This window comes from Coregonus clupeaformis, chromosome 3, assembly GCF_020615455.1.
Source record: "Coregonus clupeaformis isolate EN_2021a chromosome 3, ASM2061545v1, whole genome shotgun sequence".
In the NCBI taxonomy this organism is placed as follows: domain Eukaryota; kingdom Metazoa; phylum Chordata; class Actinopteri; order Salmoniformes; family Salmonidae; genus Coregonus; species Coregonus clupeaformis.
The window spans coordinates 43,723,855-43,748,649 of NC_059194.1; the positions used below are offsets into that span (position 1 = coordinate 43,723,855).

Below are 24,795 nucleotides of genomic sequence, written 5' to 3' on the forward strand. Positions count from 1 at the left end.
AAAATGCCTAGGGGGGTGAATACTTTTGCAAGCCACTGTAACAGATTTATTTGGGCTGTAGGAATCCAACAACGTTTTATTTACAAGGAGCACGTGTGCACCTAAGTTGAAAAATATAGGCGCACACAAAGAAATTTAGGAGCGCAATGAAAAATATTTGAGGTAATAAAGCTAGAATCCTTCATTTTTCTAGGTGCAACAAATCCAGGTCGCACAGCAAAATATTTAGGTGCATATGCGAGTTAAATGGCCTCACTGTAGAGCCCTGTACCCCCGGGGGAGTTGTGGCATAATCCTACTCCGATACAGATGGTTTTAGGATGATGAGACGTGTATTTAACCCACGGGAGTGGGGGGCAGGATTAACACCACAAGCAACCAGAACAATGGCTCTCGCTCTATGTCCGTCTCTCTCTTTCTCTAACACACACACACACACTCTCTCTCTCTCGCTCTCGCTCTCTTTCTTTTGGTCATTATATCTCTTTCCACCTCTCACCACCCCCCCCCCCTCCTGAAATTGTCCTCTAAATTACACCAATAATTAGATTAAAGGGAGGGAGGTAGAGAGGGGGATAGAGAGAATGTTAGAGAGTGATTCTGTGAGGATGTGATAGCGTGCGAGAGAGGGAGCGGAAGATAAGGATCAGCGCTGCAGAAATGCACTCATGGGCCGTGAGTAATTGTTCTGTCCCCAGTAACATTAGCTGTCATGATAATGGAATATGCACAGAGATTGATACCCTGGGTTGCCGGTCAGAAAAGGAAGGATCATTTAAACAGGGTGCACTCTCGTAGTCACCACATCAGAATGGACTCGCATGTATTGTGTATACACACACACCTCATCTGTACACACACGTGCTCTGGGCGCACATACACGCACGCGCACACACACACACAGGTCAGGTTGGGTGTTTGTTAACATACCAACCTCTGTGTGAAAGGGCCATTGGGGAGGAACAATGATGTCCTACATACCCAAAATGGTTTGTTTTTTGACCAATGTTAGAGTAGTAGGTTGGGTATATTTCGGAACAAATTCACTGTTTGTTGTGCCTCAACTACGGGGACTTTTAAAAAATACTTTTGAGAGATAACCCACTTAATAAGAATAGCTGATCCTTTAACGTCCTAAAAGCTGTGTTTTGGGAGACCATAGTACAGCTATTGATTTGTTACCATGATTACAACTATTCAATTCTGGAGTTCAATGCAAGTGTAAAAGTACAACTCTTGTTGAGTAGAACACTGCCTGATCCATGGTTTTGGCCTATTTGGTGAAAGCATCACTCCAACACTTCGTTATTGAACATTTCATTTGTTCTTTTTGGATTTAATGTTCTTATCTTAATGTACTTTTTCATTTATCTCTCTGGCTGTAATTTTGGACTATCGCATATTGTCTTGTTTCATTATTGCAATAAAAATGTTTTGAACAGAAAAGGTAACACATGTTTTCTTTACTGTCTCGTTTCCTCTCAGGTCGAACCAGATGCAGGACAGGGTCACTCTGATAAAGGGCAGGATAGAGGAGGTCAAACTGCCCGTTGAGAAGGTGGACATCATCATCTCAGAATGGATGGTCAGTTCACTGTTCGCACTCATTATTTTAGTTGTTTATTTTAGGTTCAGTTATCACATGAATAATTACAGGTTTTGGTTTAAAAAAACATGATGGACATGACAATGATACTGTATCTTATTCGAAAGATTTCCTGAATCGGCTTGAATTTAAATGGAAATGCCCCAAACCCTAACAAATTATATTGTTATTCTAACTGCTCTGAACAATATCTCAACATACAGTATCATCAGTAGTAGCAGCAGTGTATATTTTAAACATGGCATGTATAGAATTAGCCCCGGCCATGTACCCTCCTGAATACTTAACCAGGGAAGGAGAGTTACTTGGAGTCGCTCTGAGCACTGATGCCCATTCGTCAGCCAGATCCTCGCCGGCGATACGGACGAAGGGGTTGAAAGTTGAACACTCCGCTGAAGTCATCCTTAATTCATGAGCAGGCCGTATCTGTCCCCACTCACGTTCCGCCCCAGCTTTCACCAATCCCCCGGGGTCACACGCAGGGGTCACAGAACAAAGCATTGAGGTTCGCAGGGATGCTCATGCCGTTACCAGGGGAAATAGAAATTCTCTAATGACACCGGCTCACCGAACGCTAATAAATCGGAGAATCCTCCTGTCACTTCTCATCGCCGCAGCGACTTTGGACATTCCTCAAAGAGCGGAGGGCCCCAAAACGCTGCCCTAGGATCTGCCTGTGTAAAGTGGAGAAATGACAGCCCTCGCCGAGTCGTAAATTAACTGAGTCTGCGTTAGACCTTATTGGCGGTAAGTAGAAGTAAGTCTGAGTCCCGACAGCAAGAGACTGATGTAGCCCCATGTCTTACAGTGGTTTAGACCCATCAAGGTCTGTCTTCAAGTTGTCATCAATGGGATTTTAATCAGAATACCAGTCCTTTATAGATGTGATCTGATGCAAGTATTTACCAACAGAGCGATATAAATCACTTATTTTAATGCCTCAAGAAGTTGTTCTTGCAATCATGACTTTAACTTATCAATTTGTCATATTAGCCAACCACCAGTGTGTAGCACTGTACACCTGAACACATGCCTGGTGTGAGGCTTGACTTTGATGACCTTGTGTAGATGCTTTACTCATAGACTAAAGTGATTTTGGCAGAACCTAGGGCTATGCTGATCCCCATGCCAAGGTGTCAGGCTGTGAACGCTGTAATACATCACTAAACTGGCCCCCTATGCCCCCCAGCCCTGTCCAGCACACAGAGGATACACACACACGCACACACACCCAAAGAGCACAGGGGCAGACAGAGGAGAGCAGTGCCAGCCAAGTACCCTGAGCCTCCTAATGCTTCCAACAGGGGACAGAGAATATGGGTCATACCTCTGCCAACCAGCATAAGGGGTGGTAGGGATACACAGGAGGGACATCACTAAAATTAGACACTTCTAGAGAACATGACTGCTTCTTTTCACTCTTGAAGTGATAGGAGAATATTAAAGGCACGTAACACAGTTTAATTCAGTTTGATTTGGAGTACTTTTTACAAATATTAGATTCGCCATGGAGAACTATCTGTTATCACTGAGATAATTACAACATTTGGAAAACAATGGCAAAGAAAGCCTCCTTTTATGTTAAGGGAACATTTGTCATATGCTACTAGTCGTACATTTACATTTACATCATTTAGCAGACGCTCTTATCCAGAGCGACTTACAAATTGGTAGTGTGTGATTGAAAATATTGGGCCTAGGTGAAGCCTGCTCAGTAATACACACACTACGAGTTAACTGGGTGATGTAAAGTGATCCATCCAGTAAGGTCTCTACCCCGATGGAGAAGCGACAAGTTCCATCAGCAAATGTCTGAACTTTTGGCAGTCTCCCACTTTCAGACTAGACAATGGGGGGATCACTCTGGCAGGTGATTAATGGGGGTGGGGTGGAGGTGGAGGGGGGGTTCATTTTGTGAAACAAGTCGCCCGTCTACCTAGCCAGGGTTTTGTTTGAGAGATGGCCTTTAGCCGTGCCACTGTTGTTTCATAACTCAAAGCATTGATCTGTTCCTCTCTCTGTTCCTCTCTCTGTTCCTCTCTCTGTTCCTCTCTCTGTTCCTCTCTCTGTTCCTCTCTCTGTTCCTCTCTCTGTTCCTCTCTCTGTTCCTCTCTCTGTTCCTCTCTCTGTTCCTCTCTCTGTTCCTCTCTCTGTTCCTCTCTCTGTTCCTCTCTCTGTTCCTCTCTCTGTTCCTCTCTCTGTTCCTCTCTCTGTTCCTCTCTCTGTTCCTCTCTCTGTTCCTCTCTCTGTTCCTCTCTCTGTTCCTCTCTCTGTTCCTCTCTCTGGTCCTCTCTCTGTTCCTCTCTCTGTTCCTCTCTCTGGTCCTCTCTCTGTTCCTCTCTCTGTTCCTCTCTCTGTTCCTCTCTCTGTTCCTCTCTCTGTTCCTCTCTCTGTTCCTCTCTCTGTTCCTCTCTCTGTTCCTCTCTCTGTTCCTCTCTCTGTTCCTCTCTCTGTTCCTCTCTCTGTTCCTCTCTCTGTTCCTCTCTCTGTTCCTCTCTCTGTTCCTCTCTCTGTTCCTCTCTCTGTTCCTCTCTCTGTTCCTCTCTCTGTTCCTCTCTCTGTTCCTCTCTCTGTTCCTCTCTCTGTTCCTCTCTCTGTTCCTCTCTCTGTTCCTCTCTCTGTTCCTCTCTCTGTTCCTCTCTCTGTTCCTCTCTCTGGTCCTCTCTCTGTTCCTCTCTCTGTTCCTCTCTCTGTTCCTCTCTTTCGTCTTTCTCTCTCTGTCCCAAATGGCACTCTATTTCATATATAGTGCACTACTTTTGACTAGGGGCCACAGGGCTTTGATCAGAAGTAGTGCACTATGTAGGGAATAAGGTTCCATTTGGGATGAAGCCAGAGATTAGAGACTTCTGACAGGGGAGGAAGGGCTGAATTACTGAGAAGCTAAATAAAGATTGTCACCTAGAGATCAATCAAGTCTGATGGGTCTAGGTGATTGTTTTCTGATGGGAGGAGTGGGGAGGACTCTCATGAGTGAAGTTGGCTTTTAGAATCAGTTTTGTGGCCTTGATCCCTCAGGTTTTAGGTGTAGGGAAATGGTGCTGGAGAGAAACTTTCGGGGCTGAAATTTTAATATGGAAATCCACATCTGCAGTGCCTTGCAAAAGTATTCATCCCCCTTGGCGTTTTTCCTATTTTGTTGCATTACAACCTGTAATTTAAATGGATTTTTATTTGGGTTTCATGTAATGGACATACACAAAATAGTCCAAATTGGTGAAGTGAAATTTAAAAAATAAGTTGTTTCAAAAAATTCTAAAAAATATATCACGGAAAAGTGGTGCGTGCATATGTATTCACCCCCTTTGCTATGAAGCCCCTAAATAAGATCTGGTGCAACCAATTACCTTCAGAAGTCACATACTTAGTTAAATAAAGTCCACCTGTGTGCAATCTAAGTGTCACATGATCTGTCACATGATCTCAGTATATATACACCTGTTCTGAAAGGTGGTGGCAGCATCATGCTGTGGGGATGTTTTTCATCGGCAGGGACTGGGAAACTGGTCAGAATTGAAGGAATGATGGATGGCGCTAAATACAGGGGAATTCTTGAGGGAAACCTGTTTGTCTTCCAGAGATTTGAGTCTGGGACAGAGGTTCACCTTCCAGCAGGACAATCCCAGTGGCTAGATGTGCCAAGCTTATAGAGACACCCCAAGAGACTTGCAGATGTAATTGCTGCAAAAGGTGGCTCTACAAAGTATTGACTTTGGGGGCGGGGGTGAATAGTTATGCACGCTCAAGTTGTCTGTTGTTTTTGTCTTATTTCTTGTTTGTTTCACAAGAAAAAATATTTTCCATCTTCTAAGTGGTAGGCATGATGTGTAAATCAAATGATACAAAATCCATTTCAATTCCAGGTTGTAAGGCAACAAAATAGGAAAAATGCGAAGGGGGATGAATACTTTCGCAAGCCACTGTTGGTCTCTTCAGTGTGAGTGCAAGGCCTAATTCCATTGGTTGGCCTAGGTCACTGGGAAGTGAATAGCAAATGACGGTGAATAGAAAATGAAGCAGGGTTAGCTTGACTTGGAAAATCAAAACGTTTCTCCGGAAGGCGGTAGGTAATTGAATTGAGGAAAAGGCACTTTTCATAACTTATGAAGCAAAAGGAAGACATGAAGGACTTTGGCTTAACTGTTGTGCTCTGTAGATTTGACAGTATTTTTAAAATCCTATTTTAAGAGGCTTTTTCTTGAAGTGGGCAAAGTTTGCCTAGACGTCCACTTTGGAGGGCACCAGAGTTTGTTTGGGGAGAGTTCAACACATGCGGGCGCACACACACTGACTGTGTGCGGTAGATCTGTGGAGCCAAATTAATGGCAGCCTCTCCCCTCTAGCCTCAATATCAGTAATAGGAGTCTCACCTGCCCAAGTAGAGGACAGCAGTAATCAGTCATCCTGTCGCCCAGTCGGACTGACTGTCACTCACTCACACATGCATAGGCACATACACACATAGTGACACATACACACTCACACAGAGACACACACTTGAAAACACAAACATACGCACATCCACATTCACACACACATGCTGAACATTATTTTGAATTGACCTTAACCAACTTTAGGTTTTCAAATCAAGTCAAGCTTTATTTATACATACAGCACATTTCAGACACGGAATGCAACTCAATGTGCTTCACAGGAAAAAATAAATAAACTCTGAAAATAAAAGCTGAAATACTACACAACAAACATAAGATAAAAAACTAAATAATGACAAAAACTGAACAACTAAAAAGCACCCTAAGGAAAAGCAAAGCTAAAAATACGTTTTAAGATATTTTAAATATGTCCACAAAATACTTTCTCTACCTCCAAGACAATGGGTAATTAAAATTGCTCTCGACACTTACTGTAAGGGTGATACCATGTAAAACTAGCAGGACTAGAAAAGTACTGCTCCCCTCTCTCTTACTCTCTTAACTCTGGACCCAAAGGAGGGAGAAGGACCACCAAATCGAGCAGGCCGACCACAGGCCCTGGACCTTTGCCTTTAATGGCCAGAACTGGTAACTGATAAATGAGGGAAAGAGTAGCTTTAAGAGAATAGTACCTGTAATCCAGTACAGAAATTGGGACGGAAGTGCCCATGCACTAACCAGGATCAGAAGAAGAATTCATCTTAGAAGGAAATATATATACAACGAGGAAAGTAATCATGCTGTTTTTATGTGGCTGCTATGAAAGTGAACTGTTTGCGTGTGATCAGGGGTGTGTTCATTCTGCCGATTCTGTTGAAAAGCATTTCTTAAATGGAAGCAAACCGAACAAAACGGGGATAAAAATAACTGAATTTGTCTAATAGAAACTCTCATTTGCAACTGTTGGACTAATGATTACACCCTAAATCAGCTTGATGCAGGCAAGAGTGTGCAAGGCGGTATTGAATGTGTCACTGTCTGTCACCTTGATTACTCAAAATTCTCTCGACCTGTGCAACTACGTTGTAAACTTTAATTCATAGGCAAGGTTGTAGCAACCTCATGTAGTAGCCTAAACCTATCGATGTTATGTTGAGCTGGGCGAATGGAATATGAATGACAGTCATCCAATATGCTGTAATAGAAATAAGGCCATGCTCATAAAACAAATAATCATCCTCCCTCATCTTAAATGGCACCAACCTCCACTGGTCTGAATGGACTACATCTTTAGTCTAATAATTTCCCCATAATCTCCAAACTGTTCTCTTTTAGCTGCTACCATGGTAATGCATATGGTTTCCATATTTATCCTGAAAGAAATATTTCAATTTAGCCTTATCCATAAAGGCCAATTCCCACGAGTGTAAGGGGTAATAGCATTAGTTAATCGCGATTAATTAATGAATTTGCTCAAATATGGCCCTACATTTTCCATTTAAAAAGCAGTGCATTGAGGTAGATGCTTTGATTATAAGGAACGGGAACACAAGATTTTGTTTTGATAGCATTTTCACCATAAACAACACAAAAGTAACATACAGTTAGCTAGGAATGCTCCCAGTGTTCAAGTAGGCCTACTCCCTCTTATCAATGTTCTTGAAGTTTAACACTTTGCGCACAGCACACACACAATCTCTCTTTCTCACACAAACACACACACAGCTTTAAGTACTGTTAAAGCTTCAGGCATTCTAAATAATACTGGCTCTAAACAACAACAAATGATTTTGGCTGCCCTTTTTATTTATTTATTTTTATTTCACCTTTATTTAACCAGGTAAGCCAGTTGAGAACAAGTTCTCATTTACAACTGCGACCTGGCCAAGATAAAGCAAAGCAGTGCGATAAAAACAACAACACAGAGTTACATATGGGGTAAAAAAAAACATAAAGTCAAAAAATACAACAGAAAATATACAGTGGGGAGAACAAGTATTTGATACACTGCCGATTTTGCAGGTTTTCCTACTTACAAAGCATGTAGAGGTCTGTAATTTTTTATCATAGGTACACTTCAACTATGAGAGATGGAATCTAAAACAAAAATCCAGAAAATCACATTGTATGATATAAGTAATTAATTTGCATTTTATTGCATGACATAAGTATTTGATCACCTACCAACCAGTAAGAATTCCGGCTCTCACAGACCTGTTAGTTTTTCTTTAAGAAGCCCTGTTCTCCACTCATTACCTGTATTAACTGCACCTGTTTGAACTCGTTACCTGTATAAAAGACACCTGTCCACACACTCAATCAAACAGACTCTAACCTCTCCACAATGGCCAAGACCAGAGAGCTGTGTAAGGACATCAGGGATAAAATTGTAGACCTGCACAAGGCTGGGATGGGCTACAGGACAATAGGCAAGCAGTTTGGTGAGAAGGCAACAACTGGGGCTCCATGCAAGATCTCACCTCGTGGGGCATCAATGATCATGAGGAAGGTGAGGGATCAGCCCAGAACTACACGGCAGGACCTGGTCAATGACCTGAAGAGAGCTGGGACCACAGTCTCAAAGAAAACCATTAGTAACACACTACGCCGTCATGGATTAAAATCCTGCAGCGCACGCAAGGTCCCCCTGCTCAAGCCAGCGCATGTCCAGGCCCGTCTGAAGTTTGCCAATGACCATCTGGATGATCCAGAGGAGGAATGGGAGAAGGTCATGTAGTCCGATGAGACAAAAATATAGCTTTTTGGTCTAAACACTCGCTGTGTTTGGAGGAAGAAGAAGGATGAGTATAACCCCAAGAACACCATCCTAACCGTGAAGCATGGAGGTGGAAACATCATTCTTTGGGGATGCTTTTCTGCAAAGGGGACAGGACGACTGCACCGTATTGAGGGGAGGATGGATGGGGCCATGTATCGTGAGATCTTGGCCAACAACCTCCTTCCCTCAATAAGAGCATTGAAGATGGGTTGTGGCTGGGTCTTCCAGCATGACAACGACCCAAAACACACAGCCAGGGCAACTAAGGAGTGGCTCCGTAAGAAGCATCTCAAGGTCCTGGAGTGGCCTAGCCAAGACCTACAGGAAACGTATGATCTCTGTAATTGCAAACAAAGGTTTCTGTACCAAATATTAAGTTCTGCTTCTCTGATGTATCAAATACTTATGTCATGCAATAAAATGCATATTAATTACTTAAAAATCATACAATGTGATTTTCTGGATTTTTGTTTTAGATTCCGTCTCTCACAGTTGAAGTGTACCTATCATAAAAATTACAGACATCTACATGCTTTGTAAGTAGGAAAACCTGCAAAATCGGCAGTGTATCAAATACTTGTTCTCCCCACTGTATATACAGTGTGTGCAAATGTAGCAAGTTATGGAGGTAAGGCAATAAATAGGCTATAGTGCAAAATAATTACAATTAGTATTAACACTGGAATGCTAGATGTGCAAGAGATTATGTGCAAATAGAGATACTGGGGTGTAAAATAGCAAAATAAATAATATAGGGATGAGGTAGTTGGGTGGGCTAATTTCAGATGGGCTGTGTACAGGTGCAGTGATCGGTAAGGTGCTCTGACAACTGATGCTTAAAGTTAGTGAGGGAGATAAGAGTCTCCAGCTTCAGAAATCTTTGCAGTTCGTTCCAGGCATTGGCAGTAGAGAATTGGAAGGAATGGCGGCCAAAGGAGGTGTTGGCTTTGGGGTTGACCAGTGAGATATACCTGCTGGAGCGCAGACTACGGGTGGGGTCTGCTATGGTGACCAATGAGCTAATATAAGGCGGGGATTTGCCTAGCAGTGATTTATAGATGGCCTGGAGCCAGTGGGTTTGTCGACGAACATGTAGTGAGGACCAGCCAAAAAGAGCGTACAGGTCACAGTGGTGGGTAGTGTATGGGGCTTTGGAGACAAAATGGATGGCACTGTGATAGACTACATCCAATTTGCTGAGTAGAGTGTTGGAGGCTATTTTGTAAATGACATCGCCGAAGTCAAGGATCGGTAGGATAGTTAGTTTTACGAGGGCATGTTTGGCAGCATGAGTGAAGGAGGCTTTGTTGCGAAATAGGAAGCAGATTCTAGATTTAACTTTGGATTGGAGATTCTTAATGTGAGTCTGGAAGGAGAGTTTACAGTCTAACCAGACACCTAGGTATTTGTAGTTGTTCACATACTCTAGGTCAGACCCGTCGAGAGTAGTGATTCTAGTCGGGTGGGCGGGTGCCAGCAACGTTCGATTGAAGAGCATGCATTTAGTTTTACTAGTGTTTAAGAGCAGTTGGAGGCTACTGAAGGAGTGTTGTATGGCATTGAAGCTTGTTTGGAGGTTTGTTAACACAGTGTCCAATGAAGGGCCAGATGTATACAAAATGGTGTCGTCTGCGTAGAGGTGGATCTGAGAGTCACCAGCAGCAAGAGCGACATCATTGAAATACACGGAGAAAAGAGTCGGCCCAAGAATTGAACCCTCTGGCACCCCCATAGAGACTGCCATAGGTCCAGACAACAGGCCCTCCGATTTGACACATTGAACTCTATCTGAGAAGTAGTTGGTGAACCAGGCGAGGCAGTCATTTGAGAAACCAAGGCTATTTAGTCTGCCAATAAGAATGCGGTGGTTGACAGAGTCGAAAGCCTTGGCCAGGCCGATGAAGACGGCTGCACAGTACTGTCTATTATCGATCGCGGTTATAATATCGTTTAGGACCTTGAGCGTGGCTGAAGTGCACCCATGACCAGCTCGGAAAACGGATTGCATAGCGGAGAAGGTACGGTGGGATTCGAAATGGTCGGTGATCTGTTTGTTAACTTGGCTTTCAAATACTTTCGAAAGGCAGGGCAGGATGGATATAGGTCTGTAACAGTTTGGATCTAAAGTGTCACCCCCTTTGAAGAGGGGGATGACCGCGGCAGCTTTCAATCTCTGGGGATCTCAGACGTTACGAAAGAGAGGTTGAACAGGCTAGTAATAGGGGTTGCGACAATTTCGGCGGCTAGTTTTAGAAAGAAAGGGTCCAGATTGTCTAGCCCAGCTGATTTGTAGGGGTCCAGATTTTGCAGCTCTTTCAGAACATCAGCTGTCTGAATTTGTGTGAAGGAGAAGCGGGGGGGCATGGGCAAGTTGCAGCGGAGGGTGCAGAGTTGGTGGCCGGGGTAGTGGTAGCCAGGTGGAGTTTTGCTCTATTATAGCCCTTAAGTTTTGCTCTATTATATTTTGTTAACATTACACAATAAATGCATGTTTTATGGCGTAATGTAATTGTCTCTTGTAGAATGTACTTAACTCGGTGGAACTTGATGTGCACCAGATTAATTCATGTAGAAATGAACTGACCAAATTTTGTTTGTATTTTTTTGGGGCAGAGCTCATTAGAATAATACCCATCATGCTTTGCAACGGTACATGTTAACAATTATATTTTGGTAATTTAGCAGACACTTTTATCAAGCGCGACTTCAGTCAGTGCATTCAACTAAGGTAGCTAAACCTTAGAAGCTGGCAGAGAAGCTCATGGATGAGTAAGAAGCAGATGGGAGCACAAAGCTCCCTACTGAAATCTTCACTATACCATTATTAATTGGAAATAAAACTTTAACATGTAATGAAGTGCTTTTTTTCATTTAGTAGTTAGGATGAATGCATCTTAAAGAGCTAGAACTGACACAATTGATTCATTTGGGAGGTACTTGTTTAAATATATATATTTTTATTTAACCTTCATTTTGACATGGAGTACATATTGAGACCTAGGTCTCTTTTCCAAATGCACCCTGTATAATTAAGCAATAAGGCGAGGGGGTGTGGTATATGGCCAATATACCACAGCTAAGGGCTGTACTTAAGCACGATGCAACACGGAGTGCTAGGACACGGCCCTTAGCCGTGGTATACTGGCCAAATATCACAAACCCCTGAGGTCCCTTATTGCTATTAGAAACTGGTTACCAATGTAATTAGAGCAGTAAAAATAAATGTTTTGTCATACCCCTGGTATACGGTCTGATATACCACCACCTTCAGCCAATCAGCATTCAGGGCTTGAACCACCCAGTTTATAATAAAATATAAAACACATTAAACACAAAATATATACTGAGCAAAAATATGAATGCAACATGCAACAATTTCAATGATTTTACTGAGTTACAGTTAATATAAGAAAATCAGTCAATTAAAATAAATTCATTATGCCCTAATCTATGGATTTCACATGACTGGGTAGAGCCAGGCCCAGCCACAAAGGGGCTTTATATATAGTGCATTCGGAAAAAACATTGTAGACCTCCACAAGTCTGGGTCATCCTTGGGAGCCATTTCCAAACGCCTGAAGGTACCACGTTCATCTGTACAAACAATAGTACGCAAGTATAAACACCATGGGACCACGCAGCCGTCATACCGCTCAGGAAGGAGACGCGTTCTGTCTCCTAGAGATTAATGTACTTTGGTGCGAAAAGTGCAAATCAATCCCAGAACAACAGCAAAGGACCTTGTGAAGATGCTGGAGGAAACAGGTACAAAAGTATCTATATCCACAGTAAAACGAGTCCTATATCGACATAACCTGAAAGGCTCAGCAAGGAAGAAGCCACTGCTCCAAAACCACCATAAAAAAGCCAGACTACGGTTTGCAACTGCACATGGGGACAAAGATCGTACTTTTTGGAGAAATGTCCTCTGGTCTGATGAAACAAAAATAGAACTGTTTGGCCATAATGACCATCGTTATGTTTGGAGGAAAAAGGGGGAGCTTGCAAGCCGAAGAACACCATCCCAACCGTGAAACACGGGGGTGGCAGCATCATGCTGTGGAGGTGCTTTGTTGCAGGAGGGACTGGTGCACTTCACAAAATAGATGGCATCACGAGGAAGGAAAATTATGTGGATATATTGAAGCAACATCTCAAGACATCAGTCAGGAAGTTAAAGCTTGGTCGCAAATGGGTCTTCCAAATGGACAATGACCCCAAGCATACTTCCAAAGTTGTGGCAAAATGGCTTAAGGACAACAAAGTCAAGGTATTGGAGTGGCCATCACAAAGCCCTGACCTCAATCCTATAGAACATTTGTGGGCTGAATTGAAAAATTGTGTGCGAGCAAGGAGGCCTACCAACCTGACTCAGTTACACCAGCTCTGTCATTAGGAATGTGCCAAAATTCACCCAATTTATTGTGGGAAGCTTGTGGAAGGCTACCCGAAACGTTTGACCCAAGTGAAACAATTTAAAGGCAATGCTACCAAATACTAATTTAGTGTATGTAAACTGCTACCAAATACTAATTTAGTGTATGTAAACTTCTGACCCACTGGGAATGTGATGAAAGAAATAAAAGCTGAAATAAATAATTCTCTACTATTATTCTGACATTTCACATTCTTAAAATAAAGTGGTGATCCTAACTGACCTAAGACAGGGAATTTTTACTAGGATTAAATGTCAGGAATTGTGAAAAACTGAGTTTAAATGTATTTGGCTAAGGTGTATGTAAACTTCCGACTTCAACTGTATCAGGGGCGTAGGCAATACATTATTCTTTTAAAAATGCTCCCCCACCCAGGCCCACCCACCAATAAATGTCTGGCTATGCCCCTGGTATACATAATACAAAACAAAATGCTTGTACCCTCCATAAAAACCAACAAAGTACTGTTTTAGTTTTTATACTGAACAAAAATGCAACATGTTTCATGAGCTGAAATAAACAACCCCAGAAATGCACAAAAAGCTTATTTCTCTCAAATTGTGTGTACAAATTAGTTTACGTCCCTGTTATTGAGCATTTCTCCTTTGCCAAGATAATCCATCCACCTGACAGGTGTGGCATATCAAGAAGTTCATTAAACAGCACTTCTTGTGCTGGGGACAATAAAAGGCCACTCTAAAATGTGCAGTTTTGTCACATAACACAATGCCACAGATGTCTCAAGTTTTGAGGGAGTGTGCAATTGGCATGCTGACTGCAGGAATGTCCATGCAGGATTGTCTGAGCTCAGACACCCAGTCAGCTGATGAAACTGTGGTTTTGTACAACCGAAGAATTTCTGCACAAACTGTCAGAAACCATCTCAAGGAAGCTCATCTGCGTGTTCGTCGTCCTCACCAGAGTCTTGACCTGACTGCAGTTCGGTGTTGTAACCGACTTTAGTGGGCAAATGCTCACCTTCGATGGCCACTGGCACGCTGGAGAAGTGTGCTCTTCACGGATGAATCCCGGTTTCAACTCTACCGTCAGATGGCAGACAGCGAGATCCTAAGGCCCATTGTTGCGCCATTCATCTGCTTTCATCACGTCATGTTTCAGCATGATAATGCACGGCCCCATGTCGCAAGGATTTGTACACAATTCCTGGAAGCTGAAAATGACCCAGTTCTCCCATGGCCTTCATACTCACCAGACATATCACTCATTGAGCATGTTTGGGATGCTCTGGATTTACGTGTACGACATCATGTTCCAGTTCCTGCCAATATCCAGCATCTTCGCACAGCCATTGAAGAGGAGTGGGACAACATTCCACAGGCCACAATCAACAGCCTGATCAACTCTATGCGACGGAGATGTGTCACACTGCATGAGGCAAATGGTGCTCACACCAGATACTGACTGGTTTTCTAATCCATGCTCCTACTTTTTTTTAAGGTGTCTGTGACCAACATAGATTAGGGTCAAATTTTTTTTTTTCAATTCACTGATTTCCTTATTTTAACTAACTCAGTAAAATGTTTGAAATTGTTGCATGTTTCGTTTATATTTTTGTTCAGTGTACTTCAGATTAGAGATATGCTGGTATCAGTAGTATTCCCCTCACACACCCCCAGTGCAGCGATGTGGAGATGGCTCCTGTGTTTCTGTGTTTTGCTAATAAACAGTGTGTGTGTGTATATGAGGGGGGCGTAGCGGGGTCGGATTTTGAGTCACGCTGTCGTCCCAACGCATCATGGGAGATAAAGGGAGGCGTAACTCTCCTTCCGGACATTTCTCTTCCTCTCCGTCTCTCTCCCTCCCCCTCCCTCTCCTTCAGGTGAGGCAGTGTCCCGTGAAATGCGGCTCTAAATTACGAGGTCGGGGTACGTCACTAAAGCGTTTTAACAACGACCTGTTCCTGAGCGAAGGACAGACCAGGAGTAATACAGTCAGCCAGTCAGTAGATAGGGACTTTGGTTCTGGAGTGGAAAAGAACGGGTTACTTTTGGGCAGGGGGGAAGAATGTAGGCCCTAAAACTACTTTCAATTAGGAGGGAATCATCATCATCATCATCATTTTAAGTTCATGCATGGACCATGAGATGGTGGCGATTGTAGTCGGAGCGAGTTGTAAATTAGAGCTGGCTTCTTGTTTGTCTCCCTCCCTTTCTTATCTTCTCCCCTCTTTCTGCTGAAAGCTTGTCTTCATTTGAATAATAATCTCTCTGAATTATTATGCAGCGGGCCGAAGCCATCTCGCTCGCTCTCTCTCTCCCTCTCTCTGTACCTCTCTACTACACCTCTCCTCATCTTCCCCCTTTCCATCTCCCAAGGAGGTTCTGGCCCTAGCCCCTTTCCCGAGCTCCTACCCTTTTGGTATGCACAGATCTGAAAGGACTGGATTGGTGTAAGCAATATGGGGATTGCTCCACTTTGCCCTCCCTGAGGCCATATTGATTTCACCTATCCACCTCTTTACTGTTTGAAGATCTGTAAAAGACTGGATGAAAGCAATATGGCCTCATGGAGGGCAAGGGTGAGTTATCCCCATATTATTTACTGCAATATACATATATATATATATATATATATATATATAATTTTTTTCTACATATCTTTGAACAGCAAAGGGCAACAGTAAAGGAGCTAGGGGTTGAGGTGGAACCGAGGAGGAGTTAGGCCTATAGGAAGAGTTGCAGGTTGGCTGGGTTAAAAAAGCCATTTGTCAGCAGTGCACACCAGTCAGAATGAAGCCAACAAGATGTGGACAAAAACTCAATTTCAGCAATAATGGAATAATACCCGGGCTAATGTGCTGTGTAGTGGAGCTGAACACAGGGCCACGCCAGGGTCAGACCTTCCCCTCGACACAGGGGCTTCTGAGTAGCACGGGACATGGAGAGTGCTCCACGACAAATCATTGTAAATTGTTCGAATCCAAGTGTGGGAAGGAAAGAGGGTCATAAAATTACAATTAGTAACCCCCTCCCACTCTTCATAAATATGCTGATTTCTTATATTTTTGGTAGATTATTTTCTGCCTTTAAATATTTTGTCAAGGTTTGCCATGGTGCTGTAATGGCAGCGTAGTCTGAGAGCTCCTGTAAATATTGTACATATTTAGTTGACTTAAGTGTTTTTTTATAATTATTAGGTGTGCATGCAAAGTAATGCACTACTCTAGATTTCTTACATACTCATATTATTTGATTTCTTCCGCTCGTTCTAGCGATTTAAAAAAACTAAAGATATTAACACGAAACCAACTTCCAAATGTGCAGACTGCCCCAACTTAGTTGCTTGAGAAAATATTTGTTATAGCATTTACTGTATACTTTTTGTACTACAACAATATTTAAAAGGAAAAAAGTACATTTCCTGAAGAAAATATGGTGTGCTTGCTAGCTTGTGAAGGACAGATTGATAGGATCGGATAGCCTGAACATATGAAGTTGGTTTAGTGTCTCTAGCTTGAGTTGTTCAAGAGTTACTGTGGGTGAGTTATTTATGCTAATTTATATAGTTATAGTTTATCAAATTGTTTAAGAATTGGGAGTTAGGATAGCCTGAACATGTGAAAGTTGGTTTGGTGTCTCGAGCTTGAACGGTTCAAGAGTTACTGGTGAGTTAATTTATGCAAATGTATATAGTTATAGTTGATAAAGATTTTGAAGTTAGGATAGCCTGAACGTGTGAAAGTTGGTTTGGTGTCTCGAGCTTGAACGGTTCAAGAGTTGCTGATGGTGGTTATTTTATGCAAATCTATGCAGGTTTATATACTTATAGCTGATAAAGATTGTAAGGAATGTGAAGTTAGGATAGCCTGAACATGTGAAAGTTGATTTGGTGTCTCTAGCTTGAATGGTTCAAGAGTTATTACTGTTTAGTTATTTTATGCATATTTATGCAAGTGTCTATACAGTAGTTATAGTTAATAAAGATTTTAAAGGATTTGAAGTTGGGATGGCCTGAATGTTTTAAAATTGGTATTGTAGTTTTAATTGGCCACGGAACATGTCTGTTTTGAAAAGCTACACCTGTATTCCTATGGTTCTCATTTAAACCCATGTTAATTTATGGAAATGTGAAATCGTTATAGTTATAAAAGTATACATAATATAAAAAAATCCTTTGACAAACAATCTAAGTTTGGACAGTCTGAACATCTCAACGTTAGTTTGGAGATGATAGCTTAAACGGTAATAGGTCTAGAATGTTTTATGTTTTTTACCATTGAAGTCTTTGGCCCTCCCCCACCCCCCCATTGAAATGCATTGGGAGCTCATTTAAATAATATTGTTGTAGTTCAAAAAGTATAAATGCTTCAAAAATATTTTCTCAAGCAACCCGAGTTGGGGCAGTCTGGACATTTGGAAGTTGGTTTCGTGTTAATAGCTTAAATTGTTTAAACTCTAGAGTGGGCTAAAGACATCTAATAATAATAATAGGAGTATGTAAGAAATCTAGAGTTGTGCTTTGCCTTCAGCAAGACTTACATGAGGAACTTTTTGAAATTTGTGCGTCTCTCCCCGTACACCATTTAAGCTATCAATGCCAAACCAACGTTGAGATGTTCAGACTGACCCAACATAGATAGCTTGTGTTTATAATTTTGAAAACATTTATACTTTAACTATAACCATTTTAAATGTTAATAAAAGCTCCATAGGCTTGAATGGGAAGTATTATAAGTATATATATATATAAGTGCCAAACTAACGCTGAGATGTTCAGACTGACCCAATTTATACTGAACAAAAATATAAACACAACATGTAAAGTGTTGATCCCAGACATTTTCTAAACACACAAAAAGCTTATTTCTCTCAAATTTTGTGCACAAATTTGTTTACATCCCTGTTAGTGAGCATTTCTCCTTTGCCAAGATAATCCATCCACCTGACAGGTGTGGAATATCAAGAAGTTGATTAAACAGCATGATCATTACACAGGTGCACCTTGTGCTGGGGGCAATAAAAGGCCACTCTAAAATGTGCAGTTACGTCACACAACACGGTGCCACATATGTCTCAAGTTTTGAGGGAGCTTTCAATTGGCATGCTGACTGCAGGAATATCCATCAGAGCTGTTGCCAGAGAATGTAATGTTAATTTCTCTACCATAAGCCGCCTCCAACGTCGTTTTATAGAATTTGGCAGTACGTCCAACCGGTCTCACAACTGCAGACCACGTGTAACCGCGCCAGCCCAAGACCTCCACATCCATGGATGTCAGTTATTGGGTATGTGAAGGCAGATGTTTGTCCATGTAAATGGATATGTCTTTTACACACTTTGACAAATGTTTTCCCATCATGTATTTCAGCAACTATCTTGCAGAGGCTAAGAAGTAGTGCGGAGCCTTGACTGATTTCCTTATATGAACTATAACTCAGTAAAATCTTTGAAATTGTTGCATGTTGCGTTTTATATTTTTGCTCAGTATAGATAGCGTGCATTCAGATTTTTGATATTATTTATAATGTTTTAATTATAACCATTTACAAATTGCATGAATTAACATGGGTTTGAATTGGAACCACAGTAATTATTTACCTTTATTTAATCAGGGAGTCACCATATTTTACAAGGGAGCCCTGTTTATACAATTTCATAAAATGGATCAAAAATAAAATACAATATAACTTTTACATTTTAGTCATTTAGCAGACGCTCTTATCCAGAGCGACTTACAGGTAGTGAGTGCATACATTTTGTAAAAAAAAATCATACTTGCCCCCGTGGGAATCGAACCCACAACCCTGGCATTGCAAGCGCCATGCTCTACCAACTGAGCTACACGGGGCCCAATAAAACCAATAAAATACAGCACAACACATATTGCACAGACAAACAGAAATATACACGATATACAAAAAAAAGTCACGAAAAAAAGACAATACAGTGGTAGCTATATAAAATGGTCCTACTTCAGTTAAGCTATAAGCTAACTTTAAAACATTCAGGCTATCCTAACTCCAAATTATTTAAGATATTTATCAACTATAACTATAGAAATTAGCGTAAAATGACTCACCAACAGTAACTTAATAACCGTAAACGCTAGAGACTCCAAACCAACTTTCTCACGTTCAGGCTATCCTAACTTCAAATTCTTAAAAACGTTTATCAGTTATAACTATAGACATTTGCATAATTAGCATAAAATAACTCACTAACTAACTCTTGAACCATTCAAGCTAGAGGCACCAAACCAACTTTCTCATGTTCAGGCTTTTAGCACTGCACCAAATACCCTCGTTTCAGACTCCACATTATCCTTACACCTCTGAAGACTCTAGTTACTTCCATGCCAGTCAGAAGTTCTTCTGAATGAAAACACTCATAAGTTGGTTTCTCTACCGATTGTAGGATAAGGGGTGTTAAAGGAAAAATTCACCTAAAACCACTAATTCCTTTCATTTATAGTATTAAATAAGACTAATATGTGAGAACAATATTTTTTCTGAACAAATGTTTAATTTTGGCGTTTATAATAGGGTAGTAGCATGGAAAATCGTTGTGGAAATTTGTTGCAGCTCAAGTCGACTACAAAATCCACAATGCAGTGCTCTCTCTATTGGCAGGCTGGCTAGCTAGCAAATTGAGCTGCACACAATAATACCAAAAGACAATATCAGCATGTAACGTAGCTAGTTAGCTGTAAAATCCTTAAACAAACTGCACTATCAATTTAGGAGTCTACAATCTCACCATTTTCAACCTGCTGATCGATGTGCCTCACAGAGTGGAGTCTAACATTTACAACTGCAGATATACTTTTGAGGAGATTGGAAGCATTGCCCATGCTACGTCAATGGGCCGCACGGTGCATTCTGGGCGATTCTGGGACAAGGAGCGCTCGCCTTCAAAAACCCAACAAGCAGTACAACATTATTTTCAGTACAAAGTATTTTCCGAGATGTGAGATAATTAAGTTGCTATCTGTAGTATCGTATTGCTTTGGAATCGTGACATTACATCTTTTAGTGGAAAATAGACCTGTTTCTCGACATATACACTGACTTTGGGTGTGTTCGTAAATTCAATCTGGAGTGCTAGAGTGCGCTCTGGGTGTTCGTAAATTCAGAGTGTTATCAGAACATTTAGCTCTCGGAGCGTTCAGAACGCACACTGGACGCTCTGGCCGAGGAGTAGGGTTGATCCGAGCATTCTGACCTCACAAAAGCACCCAAGGTAACTGGCTAACGTTGGCTAGCTTGCTAGCTACTTCCAGACACCTAACTCTGACCATTTTACTCACCCTAGCAGAGCTGGTTAGGCTGTTTTAATGTAATCCAGAGAGATTGTGACTGTAACTGATGCTGGCAACAATTTAATTACGCATTTTTGCCGACGTTTACTGACACCGGCCTTATTCAATGGGTGTTGAGCGCTCGTAATTCATCAGTTATTCTGCGCTCTAGCACACTCAGACGAGAGTGCTCTGAAATCGGAGTAGGTAACCAGAGTGAATTTACAAATGCACCCTTTGAGAAGGGATTGCTTGACAATTAGCTTAGCAACCACATGACGCAGCATGACAACGTGAACGTGATTGGTCGACTGTCACGCCCTGGCTCTGGGGACTCTTTAATGTTGAGCCAGGGTGTTAGTTCCTATGTTTAGTTATTTTCTATATTGTGTTCTAGTTCGTGTTTTCTATGTTGGCCAGGGTGGTTCCCAATCAGAGGCAGCTGATTCTCGTTGTCTCTGATTGGGAACCATACTTAGGCAGCCTGTTGGCACTTTTGTTTTGTGGGATCTTGTTCCGGAAGGTTTGTGTATTTAACCTAGGACTTCACGTATCGTTTATTGTTTTGGTTCGTTGTGTGTACACTAATAAAAGTATGTGCGCCTTGGTCCTCTTCTTCATGTGTCAACGATCGTGACAGAAGATCCCACCTCGACTGGATCAAGCAGCATGACGAGGAGAGAGGATGGACTTGGGAGGAGATGAGTGCGAGTCTGGCAAGAGGGATGGAGGCCTTGAGCACGGGGGAGAGACAAGCCCAATACATTTTTAGGGGGGGGCTCACACCGTGGACGGCGAGGCAGCGGGAGGCCGCGATAGAGCGGTTCGGCAGGTTAGCAGAGGAGGCCGCCAGGTTACGGGGGCCACTGGTCACGAGGGAGAAGGGTAGTGTAGAGGCACGGCGAGAGGTACTGGGGTGTGTTACCAGTCCGGTCCGGCCCGTTCCTGATTCCCGCACAAGGCCAGTGGTGTGTGTTCCCAGTACGGTCAGGCCTGTTCCTGCTCCCCGCACTAAGCCAGTGGTGCGCGTCGCCAGCCCGGTCCGGCCTGTTCCTGCTCCCCGCACCAAGCCAGTGGTGCGCGTCGCCAGCCCGGTCCGGCCTTTTCCTGCTCCCCGCACCAAGCCAGTGGTGCGCGTCGTCAGCCCGGTCCGGCCTGTTCCTGCTCCCCGCACCAAGCCAGTGGTGCGCTGTCGCCAGCCCGGTCCGGCCTGTTCCTGCTCCCGCACCAAGCCAGTGGTGCGCGTCGTCAGCCCGGTCCGGCCCGTTCCTGCTCCCCGCACCAAGCCAGTGGTGCGCGTCGCCAGCCCGGTCCGGCCTTTTCCTGCTCCCCGCACCAAGCCAGTGGTGCGCGTCGTCAGCCCGGTCCGGCCCGTTCCTGCTCCCCGCACCAAGCCAGTGGTGTGCGTCGTCAGTCCGGCACGGTCCGTGCCTGTTCCACCGGTGCCTGGTCCGGCACCGGTCAGCTGCTCCACACCGGAGCCAAAGCAATCCGCTCCACCGATGTCCAGTCCAGCTCCGGCCAGCGGGGCCAGACCAGACCAGGGGCGCTACGGGGGGGTAGAGAGAGTGGTGGTCACGCCCGGAGCCGAATCCGCCTCCGAGGCGGAATGCCCACCCGGCCCCTACCCTCTTGTGTTTGGTTGGCGCGGTCGCAGTCCGCGCCTTTGGGGGGGGGTACTGTCACGCCCTGGCTCTGGGGACTCTTTAATGTTGAGCCAGGGTGTTAGTTCCTATGTTTAGTTTTTTTCTATGTTGTGTTCTAGTTCGTGTTTTCTATGTTGGCCAGGGTGGTTCCCAATCAGAGGCAGCTGATTCTCGTTGTCTCTGATTGGGAACCATACTTAGGCAGCCTGTTGGCACTTTTGTTTTGTGGGATCTTGTTCCGGAAGGTTTGTATATTTAACCTAGGACTTCACGTATCGTTTATTGTTTTGGTTCGTTGTGTGTACACTAATAAAAGTATGTATGCCTATCACGCTGCGCCTTGGTCCGCTTCATCATGTGTCAACGATCGTGACATCGACAGTCTGCTTGGTGGGGCGTTATACGTTCCTTCAGTCACTGGATTCCTATCTCCTTTCTATAATATCTTTAACAACAGCACCATGCAATGCACCCTGGACTAAAGAGGCAGACATATAGGAAAATGTGCTAGACCCTCCGTTAAATTGCACATTTCTCGAGGTAGGAATATCGCACAAATATGATCAATGGTTCATTCAACAGAAGACATCCTCCTGAGTTGTCAGCCAGTATTGAAATCTTGACATGTATGATAAGACATTTTTGCGATCTAAAAGTTGTTTTCCTATTAACTTCCAGTGTAGTGAGAGCGACATTATCACAGTGCTATGTTATACAGGCTGGATTTATGCCTGCTTGAAAGCAAATAACTCAGATACACATGAAAACATGAAATGACCCAGGGAATCGATAGAACGTCACTCAGAGATGCACAAAAACAATATAACATTCAAAATGGTGAACCTTTCCTTACTTTGCCAATGTGTCCAGCCTGAGACATGCCATCTAGTTATCCTTACACTCACACCACACCATTGTTACAGCCCCCCTTCTACCTTGCCCCCCTTTAATAAAAGCACTCAGGATACAGGATGTAAACAGTAGTGAAATGGTTACTTGCAAGCTCTCCTCAACAGTACAATCCACATTTATAAAAAAAAATAAAGTTACCACTAAGTAATAAAGAGTAGTAAAAGAAGGGGTCGTTTTTGAAAAATATATACACATAATAAGAATATACAGTATAGACTATGAAATATGCTAGACATGGTTGAGCAGCTTATATAACAAATAATAAATAGGATCAGCAATGGTATGTGTGTGAGTGGGAGTCATTGCAAAAAGTCTCTTGAAAAGCAGGTGTTGAAGAGTCAGTGAAAATAGACTAAAGTGCAGGTGATTGTGGTCTTTCAGATGTTCTGGGTAGGGCTGCGGTGGACGTGGACAGTTTTTTTGTTCTGACTGCGCTTTTTCTCTGTAATAAGCACGCTTGGCCCCACAAAACATTTATTGGGGTCTTCTGGGTCCATCTCCACATCAGACATGTCTTCAGTTGCCCCTTCAAATCGCCACCTCTCTTCAGCAGAGAGCTCATTTAGGCGACTGGCCAATGCCTGTGAAATTACAGGAGACAATAAGTTATTCTTCCCAAAACTCATTACGCTATTTAAAATGTATGCATTGGTTCACATTTATAAACTAACCTGTCTCTGGCAACGCCGCCTTCGCTTTTTCATGTCCGTCTCAGATGCTGTGTCTGGGGTGTCCGACGACTTATGCCTCTCCATTTCAGTCCATTACCGGGTTGCCAGTGCATCTGAGGAGATAGTCAGTGTGGTGTATTGGCAATGGTTATATGCATTAAAATGCTTGAAAATTGTAAAACGTAGAACTATGTTAGTAAGTCCATTTCTTTATGGGACTAGCAAATTCACTTTCAAAATCTTCCTTGTTCCACTCTCCAGCTGTGTAGCTTGCACTCAGCTGACTGACCAGCAATGGTGTTGTGCGGACTGTTCTTCCTGAGACATGACAAAGAAAAAACATGAAATTAGGTTTATTCATTTTATTCGCACCACTATCATGTAACATATTTGAGAAGGCTGTCCCTTCAAACATGACATAAGAATTTTCAGTGGGAAGCTCCTTCACATGACTGACCAAACCCTGTGGAATAGAGACAAACGGTTATTCTGCCTAATATACAGAAGGTATTCAACACTGAAATCTCCAGGTTACAAAGCATTGAAATGAATTGTACAAAGCTCATCTTTTCAGAACCGAGTACTGCATTTACAAATGTATGGATTGGTTCACATTACTAAACGAACCTGTCTCTGGAATGCCATTTTAGTTTTTTGAGTTCCTTCTGTTGTTCTGTTTATGGTATCTGATGCTTCTCTCTTTCCGTCCAGTGTACATACACTGGGTATACAAAGCATTAAGATGAAGCTCTTTCTATGGCGTAGACTGACCAGGTGAACGCTATGATCCCTTATTGATGTAAATCCACTTCTTTCAGTGTAGATGAATGGGAGGAGATATCAATATTAGGAAGGTGTTCCTAATGTTTGGTATACTCAGTCTATGTTGGAGAAGATAATGTCAGTGTGGTGTATTAGCAATGAAAGTCAACTGGTGGTTTTAATAGAATCACACAACTTAAACCATTTACATTTCTCACTACTGCCAGTCTATTGCTTGTTTTATGTTGGCATGTGAGTACCAATCACTTCAATAATTAATATTTATTTTGAGAGCTGTGACACATATTACCATTGTGATAACAATATTTGAAAAATGGCTTGACAGAAGTAAC

The 24,795-nt window shown here is 42.7% G+C and overlaps 1 protein-coding gene across 2 annotated transcripts in view; it reads left to right on the forward strand.

Annotated features, from left to right (window-relative positions):
* The window catches only part of LOC121579072 (protein arginine N-methyltransferase 3-like), a 128,324-nt gene that overhangs the window by 34,562 nt on the left and 68,967 nt on the right, over positions 1–24,795 (forward strand). For both annotated transcript variants that reach the window (XM_041893341.1, XM_041893339.1), the window contains exon 10: positions 1,486–1,585. In XM_041893341.1, the coding sequence (XP_041749275.1) occupies positions 1,486–1,585 (100 nt within the window). The remainder of the gene's footprint in view (positions 1–1,485; positions 1,586–24,795) is intronic.